The sequence below is a fragment of the Rhea americana genome, unplaced genomic scaffold, assembly GCF_003343005.1.
Source record: "Rhea americana isolate MKP2758 unplaced genomic scaffold, rheAme1 scaffold_68, whole genome shotgun sequence".
In the NCBI taxonomy this organism is placed as follows: domain Eukaryota; kingdom Metazoa; phylum Chordata; class Aves; order Rheiformes; family Rheidae; genus Rhea; species Rhea americana.
Genome location: NW_028186845.1, coordinates 1,888,976 through 1,913,882, shown reverse-complemented (window position 1 = coordinate 1,913,882; position 24,907 = coordinate 1,888,976). Strand labels below are relative to the sequence as shown.

The 24,907-nt window shown below is 41.1% G+C and overlaps 1 protein-coding gene across 2 annotated transcripts in view; it reads right to left on the bottom strand.

Annotated features, from left to right (window-relative positions):
* The window catches only part of TMEM132D (transmembrane protein 132D), a 264,129-nt gene that overhangs the window by 75,291 nt on the left and 163,931 nt on the right, over positions 1 to 24,907 (bottom strand). For both annotated transcript variants that reach the window (XM_085321068.1, XM_085321069.1), the window contains exon 4: positions 19,675 to 19,858. In XM_085321068.1, the coding sequence (XP_085177194.1) occupies positions 19,675 to 19,858 (184 nt within the window). The remainder of the gene's footprint in view (positions 1 to 19,674; positions 19,859 to 24,907) is intronic.

Below are 24,907 nucleotides of genomic sequence, written 5' to 3'. Positions count from 1 at the left end.
TATGTCCAGAATGACAAGATGTTCCTTTCACTTGTACCTGTACGTGGACACAATTGTTAGTTTCTAAAACTGTTGTATCAGATCTCTGCCAAATGCACAGCGAATGAAATAAAACTATGTCTTTATTTTATATATTTTTTATGATTGGCATCTCATTTAGATGATTTTCAAGAATAATGATTTTAAACAGTAAATTAACTCAGAAAAGTGTACTCAGCTGAACGAAGAGAAAATAAAAACTTAATGTAAGAATGAAGCAGGAAGTCAGAATAAAGAGAGAGAATTCTAAGCATGAAATTCCCCCGTCAAATGTATTCATGTAATGGGAATTGTGTGTCTATACTCAAGGACAGAATTTGGTCTAAAGGGATCAATTTTCAAAGGATGCTGTATTTTTCCTCACACTCAGCATTTGCATAGGCTAATTAGGATTTGTGCAATGGGTACCTGTGCCCTCAAACAGGCATTGTGGGGTGTAATTAACTGTTCTGCCTGCACAAATGCAGGATTTTRTTGATGCAGTCTTCCAGTAAGGTCCATGTAAAATCCAGAGAAAGAACAGTGCATCTGCCAGTACACTCAAGCAATGGATTTCACGGGCTCTGAACCCTCTGATCTATGCTCCAGCTGTGCTCAAGAGAAACATTCCACGTGTTCATTTTTGCCCTTTAAAATAAAGGTGCAAAGAGATATATTTAAACAGTAAGAGTGTTTTCAGGTCACAATACCTGTCCTCCACCTCTTCAATATGTGCATTCAGCCACTTCTGTATATGCCAAACAGCAGTGACTGGCTGCACTAAACTCTGCAGTACTTCACTAATCAGGTTCTTTTGAACCCTTTAATGACATCCCACAAGCACTGTYGCAGAAACCTCACCTACAAAAATGCTGATCCCAGAGGACCTCTTGCCAGTGCTGACTACAACTGCCTGAAACTGTTACTAAAGCTGATTATAAAAATAAAGCATGCCGTGTAACTCAAAACAGATATAATGATCSAAATTTGTAAGGAAATGAGAAGAAACACTCTACAACAAACAATRCCTGCTTGTTGAGATATATAGTTGACAAGAAGAGGAACAGTAAAACTCAAACTTGTATGACAGCAAGACTGTATTAAATACCTAACTAGTRCGTAAATGGTGTATGGACATTTTAATGGCCAATGCACTAGCRTCAGTGTTGCCTCTGGTGAGCAATTACAATCAGTGCTACAAAGATATAAGTAATTTTAGGGGTGGGAAGGATTGAGTTTCTTTTCGCTTCCCCTTTCTACTATTCATCCTTTTCTAGCCCACCGGGGTAAAACTAACAGGCGGCTATATGCCTTCTCCTTTGTGTACCCTCCAGGTCTTTCAGTATCAATACAGGCAAACGTATTTCTTTCCTTAGCCATCCTTTTCTCCTCACGCTCCCCCTCTCTTTCAGTTGTGACACAAAGACCTCAGCAGCAAACCTTCCTCAAGCCAGGGCTGGATTACAGTTTTTGTGCTTTACCAACATATTAAGAGAAACATTAAGTACTATTACATTTTTGTCTCAGAAATACTAATAAATACTCAACAAAATATATAGATATCTCTGAAGCTCAATTAGTGTTTTCATTTGAAATGCCACTGGCAGCAAACAAAACAAATGCTACTTCCAGGAGTACCCTCAATCTTTTAAAATCATTTTGTTCTTCCATCTAACACATCCAGCCTCTACTATTTATATAGCTACAATTTTCTTGCACACTAGAAACCATATTTTTATCCATTATACTAAGTTTTACAGAGAAAAGCAATGGAAAAGCTATGGTCATTATGTCTCATTCAGATGTCCTTAACAGCCGTTTTCATCACTGCAGGTAAGTTAGCCATGCTTATCAAAATCAAGCTATGCAATCCTCTCAAAATGCTAAAGGAAAGAGCACTTGTAGATAGAAAAAAAGCTGAACGTATAGCTTCCACCGTTTGTGCTAAATGCCACAATTATTAAGTATTCTCTCTGGCCTCACTTCTTACTTTGAAAATTTGAATCATGCAAAAAACAATTCATTTTAAAAACAATGTTCAAATGGACATGTTTACACAGCTTAAATAAAACGTGTCATACCAAGTGCTAAAAAGGAGCTTTGCAAAACTATTAACGTGGCTTCAAAATGTAGCTGTGACCAAGCCAAGTAACTCTTCCAGACAAGGTCACCTGAAGATGGAGAGRGTTTCCCATCCATGCACTATAATCTGTGCATCCAAGACCAGAAGACTCTCTCAGATGCCTTCARCCACTAGCACAAGGAAAAAAGCACATAACTTCTAAAAGCAGGAAGTTCACACTTGAAAAAAATAAGGAGTGGAGAAAGGAGGAATGATCTGTTGTGGGTTTGGGGGYTTGTGAGGGATGTTGGTTCCTTGAAAATCACTATCACAAGGGCAGTTTTTGAACACAGGTCTGAAGTGAAGGGCAAAACTCTCAGTTCATGTTTTCTGTTTCAGTGAAGTGGGTTAGGCCTGACCAAGGAGTTTGAATTGGACCTAGACACCCAATATCACATCAGAACAAGTTAGAAGACACTGGACCTTGTGTAGTATCTCTTTAGCCAACTATGATCCATCACACCTTTCCTCTCTCAAAGCTTTTCTGCCTGATGTTGCTTTCTGATTCGCTTGTTATCAACGTATGATCCTCCCCACCTAACTCTTAATCCCCTTTTCCCTGCAGCTTGTGAAATTCTAACTTGGGGTTATCAAGAAAGGTTCCTCTTGCCCTGGAGAGTCCTAGGTCTGGAGGTCCACCAGACCTAGGATTTAGATAAACTCACATCTAAATTCACTCTCACCATAACAAGCTATTTTGGAACAGTCTTTAGAAATGTTAAAATAAATCACTTAATCCAACTTCACTTTGCTTTTGACAAGGTATGATCAGGACATGACGTGAGGTTAGTAAAACAACAATAATCATGCGTATTCAACTCAATTGATTTTGTACCAATCTATTCTTCGTGATGTATTAACAGAGACAGGGCAGGCAGTATCCGAGAGCAGTGAGGGCCAGCTGGGCCCTACGGGACAGGAAGCYGGGAGCCCAGCACGGTAACACAGCTGGCAAGGCAGCACTTTGCCGGCCAGGGTCCCCACAGAGCACTCAGCTGAGGTGAGCAGGGCAGACCTGGGGATGGTAGCTACGTTTAGCCAAGTGTCCAGATCATTAGGCAAGTTTATGAGGAAGAGGCAGGTCCAGGGTCAAGCTGGGAAGTCAGTCCATGGGTTAGGGTCCAGATGAACATGGTCTGTGGCCAGGAACAGTAGCCATTTTACAAATGGAAAATTATTTTAAATATATTTTGGAGATCGCTTGATGATCTTTTCAGACTCTTCTACACAGGTATCCAGTAAAGAAGACAGGCAACATTTTCTTCACCAGGACACTCCTGAAATTGCAGGAATGCTTCTAACTCTGTATAAGAGACAGAAAATAAGCTGAAAGTCTCTCTGATATATTGAACTGGGGGGAACATGGGTCAAAGACCCATGGCTTAGAGCTCTTCTGCTGATATCCTTATTAACAAACTAATTTTCATTTCCTTCCAGTGAATTCTGAAAATCAATTCTTCTCTCTAATGCCACATGAACAGCTTAGGGGAGGGCAGCTGCAAGTAATTTGTGCAGCCCTAGAGAATTGTAGACACACAGTAGTGCAGCTTCTGCGGATCTCCTCTTACATAAATAATTACATTTGCTCAGTGGTGGAGATTTTTTCAACAATATGCACCGCTTGGACAGGCAAGGTCTACAATGTCCACTTCTTCGTCTTTCTTTCCTGAGTTTCAAATAAACGGCAGAAAGTGTCTGTGGAAGGCTAACGGGAGAGAAATAAAAAGAGGTAACAAAACAAGAGCTGCTCTTTGGCCACAAAGAGATCTTTCTTACTTTAAATAAAACCAATTGCAGCCTATTAAGAATTTCCTTCTTTCACAGCCCTAAAGGATATAGTGACAAGTTAAAGTACTCACATTAGATGCAGCTGGACTAACACTTGCTTTCTCCAGCAGTTTTTCTCAGATCACCATTTGTAGTTATTTGTCAAGTCTCCACAACAARGCATGAAACAACAGCCCGAACCAAAGATGCTGATCCAAAATCTTCCATGTTTTAGGGCAGCACCAGCCTCTATATATTACCACTGTCCAGGCCTACCTACAAATTACCTCAGCTTTTTCTGCCTACGTCCAACAAAATGGGGGGTGATTTCTCCAGTAAAGGACTAGGTAAAGGAAAGGGTTGAGGACCCTCCTCTCTGGGTGGGGGCTTGGGGGGACCAGTTCTACCAGCTGCTTTCCAAGGTGCCGCTCTCAGGTGCTTGCTCGTCCCTTCTCCTGCAGCGCACTTCTGCTGACCAGCCAAGGTTTACAGGGCTCCCCCGTAAACCAAACCAGTGGAAAGAAAGGAAAGGTAGGAAGTGCTGGTAGTGTAGTGCGGATGCACACATTGCGTTAGGGAGAATCTCTCACACTAAGAATTTCATCCAGTGATACCATTACAGCAGCACGGGTGCAATCATCATTAACATTGTGAAGCCCTATCAAAGGCTGCAGAAGTGCTGTCTGCCGTATAGCCAATAAGCAAATGTAACATTACATTCTGTTAAGGTCCTCCAAGCCCTTATTGCAAGTATTCTTTAGCGTTTCTTAGTGTTAAGATTTTTAAAAAGAGGAAATAAGTTAAATGCTTTCTTTGAGCCATTCGTCCATGAAACAACTCTTAATTAGTCCTGCTACTAAAGGAATGCATGCAAATATATGGCTCTGAGCACACGCAGTGACTTTTGAAAGGGAAAGGCTGTTCCCTGCTAACGGCCTTTTCTCTACTAGGAAGAGCGCAAAGCCAACAGGTTGCAGAAAGTGACCGAGCAGCTATTCACAGGTGTGTTGTAAATACTGAAGTGCGATGAGAAGGTTAGATAAGCGATCCAGCAGAGGGCAGTGGGAAGATAGATACGAAGTTAAAACAATTAGCGTATTCAGTTTATCATGCATACAGATCCTTCCTCCCATCAGCATTTACAACAGTTTCTACCACAGGAACTCAAACCACATAACAAATGTTATTTGACTAAAATGTACGGACGTCTAGAAAAGAGAAACAACCCCTGCACACACATTATCCTTGTGTTACAGATGAGGAAGCGGATGCGTAGAGGGGTTAACTGGTTTTAGAAATTACTATACTTTAATGAAATGACCCACATGCACTTAGAAAGCCAGTCTCAAAGGACACTGTCTAATTGGTCTGSTCTAAAAATTAGTGATAATCAATAATTTCAGGTAGTTTCTGAGAGATGACATCYTGCACTTTTACACTACTACATATCATTTGCAATTCAGGTTTYAGATGCTGTGTATTACTTCTTCTATATGCTTAGTACTGTTGTGACTGCACATAAATATCACGCTTATTTTCAGGGTAACTGGGTTGTTACTTCCTCCAAGAACGGCTCATGGTAGGAGTCTGAAGCACAGACCTACGCAACAGGCTTCTGCCAGATACGCCGTGCAGGGGTATGACAAGCAACAAGGCACTTCTCTACCAGCAGAAACCACCACTGTGTTTGTGTGGCCAAGCTGCTTTTTAATGACAAAGCTTCTTTCTCACCTGGGAGAAGACCGAACAGAGCCTCTGCTGTTACAGCTGTGTTAAACTGCAAGTGTTACAGGCATAAACAAATAGCCCATGTATTTACAGACACCTTTTCACAACATGCCACTGGTACTGCAGATAGTTTGGCTGGTTGTTCAGTCTCCTTTTCAAAGATTCACGTATACTAACTGCTGTCAGATGTCACCAGCACAAAGTCTTACAATTAAGATGTGCTCAACGAAGTCCCTACTGGAAAGAGAAGCAAAACACTATTATAAGCTCACTGCAATTTAATGTGCCTGCAGACTGGATACTCCAGAGAGCAACAAGAAATTCTGTAAATCCTAAAAGGGTATAAACAGAAATCCAGCAACGCATTGGAGCACCAACACAGGATCAATCCCAGCTCAAAAGGAAGTAAGAACACTTCTTGGCCAGCYGAATCTTGCAGAGGTGATATCAGTCCAGCTGTTTCCATGGGCTTGCTGGACTATTCGGTATCATAACCATAGGAAGAGTTTTGCTGGCAAAACAAAAGTGGAAGAACACCTGGCTATCAAGTTGTGTGGTGGGAAAGGAGAGAAAGCTCCAGACAGAAGCCTCAGTGCACCTGGCAAGCAGCAAAAGTAGGAAAGAAATATTCAGTTCTTCCCTTGCTCTGGAATTTTTGGAGTTTCACAGCAGATTACTTTCTTCAGCGATGTCCCCACACAATTGCATCAAAAGACACAGGAAAGCGCATCCTTTGACRTTAAACTTTGAAGTCTTCTGGCCTATAAGAATCCATCAGAGACATGTATGAGGCAGTACAATCTGTCCCCTTGAACTCCTAAAGGATGTCTAATGGTGCTGCTTCCTATTTTGTTAATCTGGATTACTAGGATATAATGCACTCAGAGGAAAAGATTTTGTGCAAGGGTTCCCAATCTTTTCCAGTTACTAGCTCACTTCTTTAAGACTCACAGTCCCAAATATTAACAGAAACTGAGCTTATATCAGGTTCAACTCCATTCTCAGCTGCTGGGATACCAGAAATTGGCATCTTAGCTTGCTGTGTCAAAATATTGCTTTCCTCCGCCTCAGGCGACCATCCTGGAAGAAGAATCACTTCTTCCAGTTAGGATCTTTCTTTTTTCTGTATTCCATGCCTAAACACAAATGTCACAAAAACCGCACTAACTTGGCAGACCTTCCTCCCGAAATAAAAAGGTAAAATCCCTGCCTAAGGATTAATCACGTTATATTTTCTTTTTATAGTACTGATACCAGCAGACAATACAGAATAGGGTTGTGCTGGACCAGGTTAAGGAGAACCAGAGCAAYCTGAGCACCAGAATTTTGCAAAAGCAAAACAGAAAAGACTGTCAGCCTGGATATCGCCGCGTTTCTGCATCAGACAATGAGAAAACGCTGGGTTTTTGTTTTAAAGGACTGAAGGTTGGTCTGTTTGTTCTCCAGACATAATCTGTTGCTCCTAATCCTAACAGCAAGATCCGTTCACCGGGCATTACGGTCACAGAGTCCTCCATTACTTCCTCAAGCCCCGCGCAAAAACTGAGTGGACAGACAGTCTCCGTTGCTCGGGCTTCTTCACGTACTATCATTAGCATTATATTGCCGCCCAGCTTAACSCAGCTGAAATCAGGGCCATGCTGTTACGTACACTGTACAAATAATGTATTTAAGGCAGCCTCTGTCCCAGAAAGMAAATTATTCGATAAGGCTGCAGGACACAGGGAAAGAGAAGGAGAAGCAAGGAAAGGGGTCATCTTCAGGCTCAGAGACTGGTTCAGCTACACCCGGGCCCAGCCTGACGTGGCCTTTTTCTTTYTTTATGTTTATCTTTGCAGTTTACTATGGAAAAGATACACAACAAACAAAGACAGCCGGAACTGTACTTCTGCTTTCTCCTACAGATTTTCTAGTCATCTAGAAGTCAGAGGAACACAGATGAAGCYAGGGACAAAAAAAAAAGTTGAAGACTACTTCAAAAGGTGAGTTAAAAGAATTAACTTTTTTTTCAATAAGAAATTTACAGATCGGTTAATGGACCATACAACAAAATACATCCCTAAGTTACAAAATTTGAAWTTAGCTTTTACTGCATCACTCAACCAAATCCCCAAAGAGTTTGTTTTCTGCTGTGCTAGCMGCACTACAGCTCTGTTCTCTTCTGGTTTTATGACAAAATTAGGCGTATACTTTACATGTTTTTACATATGTTCAGGTTTCTTACTGCCTGTTTTAAATGATAAAATATTTTGSTTTTCCCTCATGTCCAAGCTTTTTACTTCTTTTGATTGTTCCTGTTATCACCAAATCAGCAAAGAGCTATATACATAKTATATACATATATTAGATTGTACCCAGTTATGAACAGAAATGTAGCACTACCTTATCTGACATCTTTTTAAGATCAAAGAGAAAACCCATATGTGAAAACAATGTACCTTTATTCCACCGAAGTTGAGAGAATTATTTTTAAATTTGACAGAGATTTGCCTTAAAAATACTACAAGCAGAATTTGACATTTTTAGYATGAATTACAATGAAAAGACTTATCATTATAGTGTATTCCTATCTTTTACGAAACTCCACTGCTTTTCTAYATATTTTTAACACTATTTTTTTACTGTTGATTTTGAACATCTGACAGCCCTACAATCTATTTTCAATTTGTTAGGACTGATTTGCATGCAAGGTACAGAGTGGTTTAAATACTTACTTGCACACTGTTTGGGGCTGACGGATTTGGGAAATAGAAGTTTAGCACTGTGGAAAAAAGTCACTTTGAACTACTGTATCTCCAGGGTAGTAATTTTGCAGAATCTGACTCCAGGGTAGCGATTCTGTTATTTTATGATAGAGCTACTAGTAAGTGGTATGAAAAAGAACCAGATTTTTTTCTATTTCACATTTACATTTCTTATATGCCTCCAATTTAGTCTCTGTAAATGTCAAGCTTTTTAAAACCAACACGTTTCCCAATTTATGTTGTTGTTTTTTTCTGATCTCCTTACAATTAGAGATGAGACCGGTGACTGCCAAACGACGCGCTCACTGTTCTGTGAGCGTCACGGTATAGATTCCCAGGTTCACTTTTTTTCTTCTTTTTCCAAGGTCAAAACAAAACTGAAGCAAATGTCCCCTTACAAATTTCTTTCCTTTGCATTCAGTAAATATGCAACCAGGAGACTTTAATCTGGGGYACTTTGGGCCTGTTTGACCTACCTTTCGGCAGGTGTCTCGGGCCCCTGTCGTTGCAGGGCGAGGGGCACGAGCTCCCGTGGCTCCGGCTGCTGCACAGCCGACCCCAACCCCCTGTCCCTCCGCGTGGGGTCCAGGGCCCCCGTTTGCTCCACGGCCCAGCGGAAGCKGCCTCGCACGCGGAGGAGCTCCAGAGCCCCCCCGTTTTCTGTGCCCAGCCCCACACTCAGTTATCGCAGGCAGCGGGTGGGAAAGAAAGGAGAAAGAGGGGGTGCCGGGCCAAAGACCTCCGGGGACGCCTGCCCTTAATTAGSCAGTTTTCACATGAACAGGCTCAGAAACATCCTCTGTATGAATCCAGTTCGTCAGACTCATTCTCCGCAGCCCCAGCGCAGAGCGAAACGGCCAACGTCCCGCTTACAGGCGTCATCTCCTCCAGAGCTGGCAAAGCTGACGCCTCAGTCCCTGGAAGCCTCAGCTGCAGCTCTTGGAGAGGGACGCGCAGCCCCCTCCGGCTGCCCGTGGGGCTCCCGCGCCCGTCGGAGGTTGGAGCTGCCCCGCTGAGCTCGCCGGCGGAGCCRGGCCTTGCTCCTGCTGCCACTTCTCAGCCCTCCTTTGACCACGCCACTGCTCCTCTTTGCACTGGCGGGTGGTGAAGTAAAGCGGGGCACTGAGCTGGGCTCAGAGCGGCTCTGCACGAAACACCCAGGTATTTCCCCAGCAGCCCGAAACTCCGGGGTGTTTCCTCAGCCCAGCCAGCTCATCTGCAGCCATACAGACCTTTGCACCAGTCTGGCTGAGAGCAGGGCTGGGGGAGAAGGAGGAAGCGCTGCTCCATYTGGCGATGCCACTGGAAGACGTGGCTTTTGCTGTCTGCCTCCAGCAAACTCGGCAGCTTGCAGGCCCCGTGCATAACCAGCGCTCCAAAAGTAGAGCCCAAGCCCCCCTCAAAGTCCGTGGTCATTTCTCCTGAATCCTGCGCCAGCATTTAATCCAGAGTCCCTCATCCCCTCTCTGGCTTCCTGCCTCTAGGACATCTCACAAGGAAAAGGAATTCTTAATACCCCTGGCTGGCAATTAAAAGCAGGATGGGAAACGCAGAGAATAATTCTCTTAATTGACTACTCTTCTTACTGCTTGTAATCTGGAGGAAATCAAATTAATTCTACATGAAGAACGACTATTCTGCAGTGAAGTGTAATTCGTGATCTCTGGGGCTTCAGCTTACCAGTTGTCAAATTATCCAATTACACACTTGTTAAAATCCGTTTTGGGGAGATTTTCATAGCTTGTAAATAAATAATTTCAAAAGCTTTAATCCTTAAAAAATCCCAACCCCTAAACAGCACCTAAAAATCACAGAACACACAAAAAAAAATAAAAAAAATCAAGAAATGGAAAAGAAGGATAATCGCCTGCTTTGCTCAAGCAGCATTGTGGATCTAGTTCAGAAACATGAAACATGATACTTGCTGCTTCTTTTTCAGCTACGTTTTATTCAGATCACTAATCTGAAGGGAACTAATCAAGGCCACATTCCTTTCATTAAGCCAAAAGGGTAAAACCCCAACTATAAAGAAATGGGAAGTGAACCAAGCCTGTAGCTCAAGCCAAGGGTAATAATATGCTGCTGGMAATCCAGYGAAGRGCCACCAAGCCGGCTGAGGGCTGGAGCCCAGGRCATCTGAGGGAAGGTGAGGAGAGCTAAACCTGTTCAGCCTCAAGAAGAGAAGGCAAGGAGGAGTCCTCACTGCCATCTACAGCTAYGGGATCAGAGGATGCAGAGAAGATGGAGCGAGACCCTTCTTGGAGATGCATGGCAATGGGATGAGAGGCAAGCGACAAAATTTAGAACATGGGAAATTCCAGTTAGATACAAGGAAAAACCATTTTACTGTGAGAGTGGTCAAATATTGGAACAGGTTGACTAGAGAGGTTGTGGGATCTTCATCGTTGGAGGTATTTAAGACTCAAATGGATATGGCCCTGAGCAACCTGATCTCTGAGCAGGGAGCTGGACAAGATACCCTCTAGAGGTGCCTTCCAACCTAAATTATCCAATGATCCTAACTACTCTTTAGAAAGATTCTCTGGTGAAAAAGGAAGGGAGAGGAAGGRACACAGGGGCACACTTTAATGACCATGCATTTCAAGGAATGCTGTTAAATCACTGTAAACTCTGAATCCTGATGCAACCACATTTGCCAAAACTAAGCACTACTAAGGAAGAAAACTTCCTGTGATCTTTTTTTAAAAATTTATTTCAGCGAAAACCATTTAGCTGTGAGAATTAAAGATTTCTTTGCAATATTTACTATCTTTGTATGGCAACAATGTGTTAACAAAATTCTGCGAATGAAAGTTGACATAAAACAAAAGAAGAACAGAAGGCACTAATCTGTTTTCTATAAACCTAGTCTGACTGTATTTCAATATAAGTAAGCAACATCATCCATGGCTAAAAAGGGGGATAAAAAGAAACCTTTTGAAACATCTTTAATATTAACCAACTCTGGTTAATAATGGATGTATGAGTATTGGAAAAATAACCAAAATTAGAGGCAAGATTTTCAGCGATTACTAGTGATTCTGGGTACACAATGTGAGACATCTTAAAACGTCTTGCTCTTAAAATTATGCAAAGCATTTAACTACTAAAATGGGGTCCCTTTCAGCTGCCTTAAACCGAGCCAGCCAAAAAGGCATCTAAATTATCAAATATTTACAAAAACTTGATTCTGAGAACTCAGATCACCACTAAAATACTCCTGTTATAAACTCACATTTTTAATACCAACAGCTTTACCATAATATGAAACTGGAGTAGAATAATGACGGCTGAGCCAGGCCTTTCAAACCTTGTGTCCACTGAAGCAGGGACTAGTTCTACATGGAACTTGCTCTAAAGTCAGTATCTGCAGTGCTTTCCCTGGTCCTTCGATACCTCATCACAACAGCTTCAAAGCAACACAGAAAACCTAACAGGACTAAAGGTTTGCACTTGTCTCATGCAAACTTGCATGCATCTTGTCCAGAAAACTGTACRTAGCTCACACTTATGACAGAACAGCAGCTGTTATGCAAAGCCATTTTTCTTAGGCTTTAATTCATAAGAAAAATATCCTTGTGTTTGTTCTTTCTCCTCTAGGGGACCCAATTTTCGATGGTCCACATCAAATTGTGTGGCTGTCAGCAGCTTTGCTGGCAGCCAGTCCAAGTCCTCATTACTCATTCCCTGACTCAGACAAAAACCAGGCGACTGTTACCTACAGGTGATTACAGTGTTATTCAGCTAGTACCACAGCTCCAAATACAAAAACAAGATTTCTAACCTCCTGTCTTAAACACTGTGAACAACAAAAACATCAAGATCCTTTTCCATGACACCATAGTAACTATGAGAAGAAAAAAAAATGTATTAAAGTGACAAACCTGCTTTTGTTGGTTTTTTTTGCTTGCAAATTCAAGTAGCAAAATGTCTGCATTGACATTGCAGTGAATGCAATTGCTATTTCATTGCTTGCTCAACAGGTCAATGAAATGTCTAATTCTAAAGGTATAAGAGCTATTACTTGTTATTTCAAATGTGAAAACCACCAGTTTCTTCATTAATTCTGGAATGAAAAATCTGGGGAAAAGGCTATTTGTTGGATTATGGAGATAAGGCAGAAAACATCTTTGATTGCCCAGTGCATGTATTATTTTCACATTTCATTCTCTGTATGTAAAACAAAATSCTCTGCTAGTGACTCACACGTCTGTCAATTTGCTGGTATTTAGACAACAGAAGCCTGACAGAGCAAGGCCAGAGTTTACAACAATAAAAATAATAACAATAATACAATAGTAAATTGAAGACCAAACCAAGCCATTTTTAAAGGGCAAGTCTAATTGGAAAATCACTTCATATAATCAGCCTCCTTGTAATTGAGTAATTTTCTTCTTGAACACAGTCATGTAGGAATACCAGAATTGCCATACTCACGTGCCTGCTCCAGACAGATGTGGTCACAGATAGATGCCAATATCTAATACCCTGAAAAGGATAAACAATTGACATCTATAGATGAGACAAATGTCTCAGGTTCAGATACCTGTGATTCAATTAGTTTTTGAAGCATAACGGGTTATTTATTTTGCGTTTACTTTACTGGCTGAAACATTTTCGTCTTTTAGCTGTACAGGCTCGTTACAGTCATTAGAATGTGAAACAGAATCTAATCTGGTGACATGCATCACAAAAAGAATTACTGACTGCCCTCTAAATACAAAGTCCTTGCTGCTGAAGTTGCTCGAATCACAGAGAACCAATCCAAATAGCTGGGTTTTGGAGACAGCCAGAACTAGGAGATTGACAGTTAGTAAGATAGCCTGTTTGTCTGAGCTGATGCAACCATGTTCTAGAGCTCGCCTCGGGTCAAATTTTATTTACTGCTTTCAAAAACGAACAAGAAGCAAGAGACTACTTCTGAAATTTGCAAGTGATATCAGTTTGGGAAGCACTGGCAAAACTGAGGTTTGGATTATTAAATAAGAAGAACCAGATAAAACAAAAGATTCAGGAAATAGAAACAGAATGAAATGCAGTAATATACAGTGCAAAGTCCAATTATGGAGAGTAATGACAAGAATTTCATTGAGCTAGATATCTAGGCTCTACCAGAACACAAACAGCACTAAATAAAAATGAAATGATTCAGTTAAATATATTCATAAGGGCATTAATACCCTAAGCATTTTAAAAATCCTGCAGTGACTAGCACTGCCATGGCAGCTGATTCCTGTAATTATTAGAAATTATTTTAATAATGGAACACTTTCTGTATAATAGATATCCTCTCTGCAGTAGAGATTTATTTACTTATTTGTTTTATTTCTCCAGCTTCTTATGCTGATGCTATGTAGAACAGTTTACTTCCTGTCAGCATTTTTGTTAAATTTTTATAAAGAACATCAGGAACAAGTCAAAACAATAAATTATCTAAAAGGTATAATGTTATACTGTTGTTTGGGTTTCGGATATATGCTATAAGCATAACTGCTCAGAAGCCAAAATGGGTCCAATGGGTTTGAGGACACGAACATGATCATCTACAATAGGAGCATGGGTTTGCAGTCAATGATGCTGTGATAGCTGTCCTAAGATATACCAAAACAGATCTATTCACAAAATGTTAACTTATATACGAAGTTTGCAACATGCTAGACTTCTAGCATGTTCTAGACTTCATGCTAGACATGCTAGGCAGAAAATACTTCTGCCTGAAAAATAAAGGCAATACTTACTTTTTTACATCTATTTTATTCACTTAACCTTGTAAAATAAATATTCCAGTTATGTTTTATACAACGGTATAGCTGTAGTGACACAAATGTTGCAAAAACGGTGGTGCTAGTTTAGAAGGAAAGGGAGTTTACTAACCCCACACATTGCCTACTTCATGACAGCTCACCCAAGTTCGCTTAAATCACCTTTATGACAACTTAAAAATAGGTCAGCTTGATTGCACGGAAGCAGTTTTCCCCTGCAAAAAGAGAGTGGAGTGTTTGTGCACGTTTCTGAGGGCAGCGATGGTTCTCCCGGTTGGAACTCCTTGGTGGCATCAGATGAATAGGAATAACTCTTTGCCCTTGTCACGACCTGGTTGCTGTGAAGTAATGAGCTGGACTTTGGTTGCTGTAAAGTTGTCATAAATTTGGAGTCTCCTCTCAGAATTTCTTTTTATGTTTGATTTAAATCTCGCTCTGCCTTACAGCTCACTTGACTCGCTTGGAGGCTGATGTTGCTCCACTGGAGGATCATAAATAGTGGGCCAAAACCAGAGAGATCATGGAAGCTCAGTTGCTAATACAAGTCTGCAACTCACTGCTCGCTGTCCCCCTTTGCCAGCTACCACACGGCTGGCAGGGACARGGGCCGTCTTCAGAGTTCTTGCCTCTGCCAGGCTGCAACCTCCCTGCTGCTCTGTGAGCCGTATTTCAAAACCCATCATTTCTTCCTGCCCATTTCACTTTGCTAATAATACAATTAACTTTTAGGTTGATCTTGACTAGATTGCAAACATGCTCTCAAAAGGAAGGACAGACAAACACCCAGTGAATGTATGGGCATAAAGCTGATGAAGGCCCAACCAGGGGCTTCTAGCTCCTGAGAAAGGTGAAACCTGCTAATTTGGCCCTAGTGCCCAGCAAGCTGCTCTGCCTGCCAGTGAGATTAATTAGTGAGATTCTCTGGTCAGAAACAAAGCTGAATTATCGACTCTGAAACATTAATACCACAATTGCACAAGGTAATCAAGGGCTACTCAGCCCCTGCTATGATGGACTTGGAAGTGCTTATGGTTTCATGCTTTGGAAGGCAAAACTTTTCTGTTGTCTCCTAGCTGCATAGGCCATGCAGGCAGTCTATCACAACTAGCATTAAGACCTGTTCATGAGGCCTGGGGAGTCTTTCAAGAAAGCAACCCAGATTCACAGACTCAAGGCAACTCATCATCCACCCACCCAGCTTCTTCATCTGCTTCCTGTGTCCTGCCACCACCTGAAATATTTGGTCCATAGCCGCTACTTTAAACTGAATAATGCCTTGGACATCAGGGCAACTATAGTTGTCTAACTGCGTCAGGCTGGCTTTAAATTTAACTTCTGGGGTTGTAAGTCTAAAATACTTATGTAGGACAACAGCTAAACAAAAAACTGAAGGTCAGGAACCTGCAACCTTTCCAAGAAATTTCTGAAGGGACACTGAGCATGCTGCAGATGTTTTAGGTTTGTATTTTGGAGGAAAGTGAAGTTAGCACAGTATATTTTCTAGACAAAGGACTACTCTAGTAAGAGATTTTTTCAATCTTTGGAGCAACACCTCCATCTATAGGGTTTATACAACTGGCATTTTGCCCTGATGCCTTACTACATTATTAAATAAAGAGAGGACACAGACAGAAAAGGTTTCAGGCATATACACAGGGAAGACAGATGATTTAGAGATTAAGAGCTGGTTCAGTTAAGAACCATCACAGGTATTTTATTATTCACCATTTTTGTTATTATTTACAGAACAGATTTCTGCTTATCCATTTACCGGTATGTCAGATCTGCCCTCTGCCTTTCTCAATAGGGATTATCTTGTATGTACACAGATGGCTACGGAGCTCTCGTGTCTCTCATGCTCACCTAATCATTAAGGTTCAACAAAAGGTGAACACCACAATTATGAAAGAGCTGACAGAATGTGTAAAAAGCAACGATAATCAATAACAGCAAATGTACAATTTGAGTGATTAAACTTGTGCCACTCATTACTTAACGAAACAAGAGGGAAATAAAATAGGGAAGAAATGCCAGGAAGAAGTCCAGTAAGAATTGAAAACTGATTCTTTAGTATGACAATAAAAAATAATGTCATATGTCTAGAGAATTCATGCGGGTATTCTCACTGGCTGTCACACTACTGTGCCAGTCCTCAGCTCAGAAACCTCAGCAGTTTGCCATGCTCTTGGCAGGTAAGGAACAAATGGTCTGTATGTCTTTTCATGTCATGTTTCAAAGGTCTTAAGAGGTTTCTGGGTTTTGTGCCTCAACAGATATCTTATTACTGATGAATTTCAAGAGAATTAAGTTTAAAGGGAATTAATGGGTATTAGTTGACTACAAAACATGAAAGATATAAAAGATTTTTTCTCTATTCACTTGGGACTTTTTTTCCTTCCCCCCAAAGCCGAGACCAAATATTCAATACTTGCTGTGGAGCCTCCCGTGTCCAGGCTTCTCTCTCCAGATAAAGCCCCCATTGTTTGCAGAGGCCCTGGGTCACCCTGCATGTCCTCACCCAGGACCTTTACCACGCAGCACGGATGGATGCAGACCCCTTGGTGGCAGGGCTGGCTGTGGCATGGGAGGGGGTTAGATAGGCGGCTGTGCGAGGAACACGCGAGAGACAGCAGGAGCTATGCTGGCCAAGAATAACACCTCGTACAAATATCTACATCATCCACTGTGGTTTAGTGAGTGTTTCGGTTTCTGCCAACAAGGTAAGACGTGTCTATGTGGCTGAAAGAAACACTGCAAAGCAATCGTGGTAAAAGTCAATAACTTTTTATAACCCTGGATAAACATCGTTGCCTGTATTTCATCAGGATTAAGGGAAAGGATCATGCGTTGCCAATATCCAAACAGGTGCTAAAAGCAAGGATCTTACAATGTTCTCAAATTAAGGCTTCTCCCAGGCATTCCCATTCTGCTATCAAAGGCAGGCTTGGGGCCCATGCGCGGTTTACCAAGAGGGGTTGTGTTACACTTTGAAATTAGAATAGGGGTTATTAAAGTGACAGAAATATCAGTCTTTGTGGTACCCACACATCCACAAAATACATCGTACAGATTTTCTCATCAGCATCCTAGAGTGCTCTGCTGTGGCTTGGTGCTGCTGGTATTTGTGGAGAGCCCTGAAGGAGTCTCAAAAGCTGGAATACGAATATGCCATAGGAAGAAATTAKGCACTGGAGAAGGGTAAGGTGATTGCATCAAGTATCCTAATAATTTCAGCAGAAGCTACATTCTGCTGCATTGCCAGAGCATCTTGACATTGATATCTACATCCTTTTCCGTTGCAGCATTTTGTAACTTAAAAAAAGACATTAGAAGCTCTAAAATGACCAATATTCTGCTTTGCAATTTACAAATCCCTGATTGTTATCACGGAAGACTACAGAATACAAAAAATGGGGCAGAGGTGGTATGTGTGAGTCTATCAGAAAACAGAGCTCTGTCTAATGTTAAAGCAGKAAAGTTGTTCTTTTGAAAATTTAACTTGTAATTGAAATATTCAACAGCAATTCTGTTTGGTGCTTCTAAACATGAAACTACATGTTCCACAAAGAAGCCAGCAACACTAACCCAAATTAAGCCCAATCTCTGGACAAGCAACATAACACCGATTTCATTGTAGTTCTTCCTAGACTAAAGAGTATTTTTCATTTTAAAAATTTCAAATTTGGAAATTACAAATTGGCTTCGATAAGGTCACAGGGAAATCTGAAGTACCACACTAATAAAAGTTACACATATTGAAAAGTCTGCACCTGAATCATCATTTACTAAGTATAAAGTGAGGTACTGCAAAGATCTGGAGATTTGTGATACCCTGGAGTTCTTTCCCTGTCACTCCAGTTAATGCAGGGAAGGTTAAAACTATTCCCAGTCTGTCAGTGATTAGGGGACCCCTGTCATTCATCTTTGCTTTCTCTGTTACCCATTATCCCAACACCTGTTGCCTTGTAAAATGTCACCAGCTGACAACTTTATAGACTTTATATGACCTTTGAGTGCAGAATTCTGTGCTTCTCAAAAATGGACTGATTTTTACATCTTTTAAAGGAAATGAAGAGARTGAACTGATCTGTAGCAACTGCCAGGAGAATTTCTCTTTATKCTTAAGGACTGTTTGGCAACTACATTGCTTAGCAGGATCGTRGGAGATGAACCAGTGTTTTCTGCAACCATTGCAATCATTAGGAAAATAGTTTGATCTCTTCATWAAAGGATGGAGTGAAACAAAAACCAAGAATGCAGGTTATGTAAATCAGCTCACTTCTAGCACCTCAGCCTTCCACATCCCAGAACCTGTGCAACTGCACAGCAGRGTCTAATTTGCACACCCAAAAGCCTCCTCTCTTCCAACACGCCAGCGGAGATCACGCACTGTTCAATAGCGAGAACTAGTCCATGAAAACAGCAAAGCAAAGCAAAGGCGCTGAAAACACAGCACTGGTCTGTTAGATGTCCRCAATTTCAAAAGGAGACACCTGTTTAATTGTGATATACGCACCAGTAGTGAAGCTAGAGCCATTAAAAAATGATGAAATACTTCCCAGTGAAATAAAGCATTGTAACATCTGAGTAGTTCTAAAGTTGGTAAAGTACAATAATAGCTCTTATCAGCTCTGTATAGTTTGGAAGTGCAGAGAACCACCTTCAGTAAGGGCATAATTAACTGGTTATCACTAGGCAACCATCCAAGTTACATTTTTAAAAATGATCTGRGATTGATTTTTGTTTTGCTTTCAGTGCTAAATAATTTGTCAATATTTTCTAATAGTTGGCCCAAGAGCAAAAATGGGGCAGTCAGAACTCAGACAACTATACTTCATTCCTGAAAATGAAGAAATGTKAAGGGGAGAGAAGAGAAAACTCAAGAAAAAATATTTCTAATTGGAGTCTGGAACCATTTTTTAGAAAAGACCAAGACTGAATGAAGGATCAGGTGCTTTTCAAGCCCTGGAGCTTGTACTGTGATGGTGAAGTAACCCACTAAAATGCAGTTGTGTAAAATAGACAGTTGGCTATATGTATTTTTTGTTCCTCAGGTAATTAAAAATTATTCAAAAGTCATGCCATGACTTTTATTTCTTCTTTTACTCTTAGCTGAATAGAGTCAGAATTCAAAAGCAACTGGATTCAGGAAATGCTTAAATACTAGACAAAATGTAAAACTATTTGTGATTCAAGTAAGACAAATACTACACTGAACTATGTGTCCAAGGATACCACTTCATGCAACATCAGGAATGAGGTCTGAATACAAAATACGCACAAAAGTGGTTTCTGCCCCYATGAAGTCATTATACTGGTCAAAGAAAGCATGACTGGGCCTTTCCTGAGCACCTGTAGTTTGCTCTCATGCACACACTCATCAATAAATAGGACAAAACTTCAGAAGTTAGAATCTATTTGCTCGCAGTGCTGGAACTGCCCCCCTCTCCTTCAGGCAGATCACTTGCATCTCTCAGACTCCAGAGCTGTAATGCAATATTAAAAACTTGCAGAACACCAGATAATTTCTTACCATAGCCAAAGGGAGAACTCCTACCAAGTCCTTCTGGCTTACGTAGATCTTGGAGATTCCTAGATCAGATGTTGTATCTCCAGGATATTCTACCTGCCATGTGATGAGCTGGGTCTCAGGCAGGTCAGTAAGATCTTCAATTTCAAAATCAATCTGCATGATTTCAGAGGAAGGACCATCCGCACTACAAGAAAGAAAGAAAAAGAAAGGTTCCATTCACATGAGTGATGAGCTAGAAATAAWACTGCTTTTATATTAATAAAACATCGGATTAAGACTCTTCCAAAGAGACGATTTGGTGGGATGATGAATTTAATAATGAATTAATCATTTGCACTTATCTTAAGATCTCAGGGCACTTCCCATACATTCAAGTGGCTTAGTAACACACTGTGARACGGATTGCTAAGTACTGCAACATTTTACAGATAGAGAAAGGAAAGCAGATCAAGGTAAAGCTAAGGGTAAAGCTACACGCGAGTTAACTGCACAGCTTAAAAAATCTGACTCCAAGCCTCTCTCATTACTGAGTAAACTAGTTCTTCCCTGTCAAAGCAACATATGAGCAAATCTAAAGAGACTCACCCCTTGAAATGTGAAATGACTGCATTAAAAGCATCATCTGCTTTTTAAAAAGAGAGTCATGGAACAGATGTCAAGCTCAGGCTGGGGTCAGTGAAGCAGGGCAGGATGAGAAACCTGGAATCAGTCTTTAGAGATGCTGCTACCTTACTGCRAATGAAGCTCAGTTTTGTTTTCATTAAAACTGGGAATAATATTTTTAGTCTGTTGAGGGAAAGGAGAGTTACAAAATTGGATTACTTAATATGGGCCAAACCAGCCAGGATCTTTGGGTAAAAAACGTTAGAAAAGAATGAAATGTTACTATGTGCGATTTTCCAGGATAYTGCGGCAATAATAGGTTTACTGATACTGTATTAGTACTGCTTTGCTTTTATATGTCATGCTTTTTGTGAGGCTGGAATTTACTGAGCAAGTAAACCACAGTCAAATGGGAACATGAATACATGAATAAAGCAGAAATTTAAAAAGAGAAAGTTAGAAAGGGGCTCAAAGGTGCAATTCTTGTAAAATTTGTTATAAAATCATCTACTGCATAAGAAGTAATGCAGTAAAGTTTCTACTGTGTATCTTGGCAAAGGGAACTCTATAGTCCAGGACATTTATAGAGACACCAAAATACTTTCTGATATACTGTTAAGTTGTCGAGGAGTGCAGAATTCTCTAGTAGTGCAGAAATTCAGGGGACATTGAGAATGGCAATGCTTTTACTTTGGAAGTGATGAAGGCCAAAAAGATCTTCAGTGTTTGTAGGGAGGGGAAAGGAAAAGCGGAATTTCCTTCGGGGTGTGGAGATGGGGAATAATTCCCCGACAGAGAAGGAATGGCACAACGCAGAAGGGTCACTTGTGTTGGCGAGCACAGCTAGTAGAAAGAGAACACATTGCTGGCAATCGACTAGAGAATCATGAAAATATGCCCAAACCTCCTCAGATTTTCCTAGCTGATGTGGAAAAATTGCTAAAGCTAGGCGTATTTTTTACAATGATCAATTATGAAAACAGCCTCAGTTTGTGATTTCTCCCAAAAYACCCAGACATTTTATCATTCGAGCTAAATCCAATGCTTCATCCAAGGCTGCTGCTTGAGAAGTTTAATCTGATCATCTTTAAGGTTTGGATTTTAATGGATGTATTTAGTCCTGGCTATCCTGGATAGAATTTAAAAGGAACCAATATGGAACACACTGTGTTTATTTTTGCATTTCTTCATGTCAGGAAAAAAAGAGCCCAATTTCTATACYAGCACTGATGCAGCCTTATTTCATCCTAGGTAGGATCAGAAAACTGCTTTATGCTGCTGCGACTATTGAAACTYAGTTGCCGTCACTGTTTGAACAGGAACAGGCAATGCATTACCTTTAAATATCTGGCAGGGATTCTGTTTTTACAGTATGAACTATCATGGTTTCTGTGTTTAGAGAAATAATTTAATCTTTATATAATGATCCTTGGCTTTGTGCTTCTTTACAGGGTTCCTTTCTGCAGCCTATCACTACCATGGGGTCTGCTCCTGCCAGCCCTTGGCCCTGCAGGATTGGTGCTGGCACCAGCGATGGGTCCTGGCACAGGCAGGAGGCACTGCTGTGCCCAAGCAGACCACAGGGAAGACAGCTGCAAAATAACTGCTGGAAAAGGGAATCGACTTAAACTTTGCCAGGAATGTTGGGGTTAGGAGAAAAAGTGAAAAGTGCTTAGAACCTACCAAATGAAAGAGGAGTGAAAGGGAATGGGAAAGACAGGGAGAGTGAAGTGGAAAGAGATGGTTAGAGTTGGAGTGGACGGACAGAAATTTTTTGCCTTCCTCTATTACTTTACATTTTTTTTTATTCCAAGTACATCCCCTTTCTTCTGACACTGCTCTGAATTGCCACAGCATCAAGACCAGCTAAAAACAAACAGTTGTACCTGAGGAAGCAATGTAAGAGATTTATTTTGGTGTGTTAAGAGAGCTGATACCAAACAAAAAAAAAAAAGGAATTTTAGGAAGAAATTTGAATAGTGACATATTTTTGCTGAACCCAAAATGTTTTSGTGACCCATTTTTATATTTCTCTTTGGAGGGATTGTAGCAATGACCTATGGGAGAGGTAGTTCAGATGCTTCATGTTCTCATTCTCCTTCCAAGCACCTGGAAGGGCATCTCCAGCGACACACCTGGGCTCCCGTCTTGGGGAGGGAAGGAAGTGCTTTATGGAAGTCTCTAGTCATAGTTTGCCTTGGAGATGCAATCTAATTGGGACCCACAGACCCATAAACATGAACATGGTCCTCATTTYCTTGAACTACAGCTCCCATACAGCACAGCTAGAGCTACTGCATCTCCAAAACACTGGAAGAGCTTTCTTTTAATYTTTCTTTTAAAGTTGGTGCTTTAATGAAGCATGTCTTGTGGCAAAAAAAGGCACCTTGCTACTAAACATGATTTCGATTGAAAGTATTTCAACCCATTCATCTTAGCAATACTAGATACCGCTAACTGACAAGGTTACAAAGCACCTCAAAATCAATAAGAATTTCATTACTGCTACCGAAGGTGTACAGAAAAATACTGAAGTATTCCATGACCTACAATCAGACCCAGGCTGTCAACACCAGGTCAGGAACTTCTGTTTAACTACATTATTTGAACTTTACTCATCACTRCTCTGGAGATCCTTCCATGTACAATTCCCATGGATTTTTTTTCCCAGCTTACAGTGATAAAGGCCTTTCTAAGCTATTCTTAGCAACTGGTATCTCTCAATACAGAACTAAGCCAAAAAGTTACCCATGTGAATAAAGAGGAAGAAGGGGACAGGGAGGGAAAGGATGTCACATCTGCAAAAGAGCTTGCAAAACATCCCAAAGGCTTTGCCTAGAGAGTGYGGTGTCTCTTGGGTAGCTGAAGACAGAAATGCCATCTATCGATTCCCAGCATGGCAGAASAACCAGAAAACTGTCCAAGCTTCAGTGGGAGTTAATATGAACTGATAAYGTGTATGGGGGAAATTAGTCTCTTATTTTTTGCATATCTGTGAAATACCATTACTTACTCCTCAGAAAATACAGTATAAAAAGTGTAAATGGAGAAATTTGCACAAATAGAAATCATTATTAGAATTTAGTCACATCAGAAATATCTGTGCATTTGTGGTTTTTCTTTTAGGTCAAGGCTACTTGGTACAATGGGCATAGATCCTGCTTGTTAACAACACTTTCACCTTCTGCGCATTTCATGTTTGCTAACATCAGTCTTCATGAGCATGTTTTAGCACACTCAGTTTCCAACAGTAAAATTTCTGCTGGGTAACCAGCCACTGCTGCTYGAAATGTCCTACTGCCTAATCCTCCTCTACGTAGGCATACGCTTCAGGGTGACTACAACGCAAYAGCATGTTGGCAGCCAGTTTTCACTGACACTAAAACCACGATTGCTGCCGGGAGTACAGCAACGCCGGKAGTTACAATATGGGAGGCCATGCAATTAGAAAGTTTAGCATGCGCAGATCCAAAGGTTCACAACACCCATTCAAGCTGAGGTGAAGACTGGTCAAAGCGAATCTGTTCTTGATGCTAATTTAAAGTCAGGTCCATCACACAGGGTTTTGCTACATCTGTAATTTATTGTTTAGAGTTGAGAGTTAAACTGTAATAGAGTTCAYGGTGGTGCCAATTAACACTCATCATGAACAGAGCCCTGCTGAGCTCTGTGCTGTGTAGACACACTTCTRAAGAGTCTCAGCCCCAACCACGACCTGAAGACAGGGAAGAATCCGAAGAAAAAAAGAAAACTTGGCTGCAATGATGTAAGCTGGTCTTTCCTCCCACCAGCCAGGACCAGGAACATGACAAGAACATTTGTATCACATTCTTTAACCAAGTTTTATTTCCTGCCCAACAGAAGATCAAGCAGCTCTGACAAATAATGATCAATGGGAAAYGCTGACCTCCCTCTAGGGGAGTAGTTCCTGCATCCAGAGAGCCACTCAGCACCTATTTCTCCTGATAGATCCCTGACTGAGACAAAAATATATATATATATGTATTAAAAAAAAAAAAGCCTGGGAGTCCTGTTAAAACAGGCAGCCTGACACCAGGGTCCTTGGCCAACTCCTGACACCTATGCTGTTATGGCAAGTTTGTTTAAGGAAAGAACCAGCCGCTCTTCTAGGTCTTTCAGGCTGGCTTGCCCTGCAACACATCWTTTCCCAGTAGAGATCCTACAAATACCAGCATAGCCACGGGCTGTTGGCAGTGGCACTTGGTTCAAGCACCCCAGTCCTGCTTTTGCTAGCTGCTCTATCAGCTGTGGGCTGTATATAAAGACAACAAAACAAGATTCATTCCGAACCTACTAAAATGACTGGGCATTYAATGTTTCTCATAATACAATGTATAAAGTTTTATCGCTGTCTTTAGAAAACTATGGCCAACGCAAGAAGCCTAAAGCTGTGAATACACTAAATAAGATATATAATAGGAATGTTAATCAAGGAGCCTTGGGGAGAGGGGAGAACAAAGTAAGGAAAGCATGATTCTTTTTTACCTCCGCGCACGTAGCCCAGTCCCCAGCGCATCGCGTGCCTGAAACACCGCACCGGCCAGGCTGAGAGCTGCTTCGATGGCGCTCAGAAACAGAAGAAATATTGCCAGGGAAAACTGGGAAAACT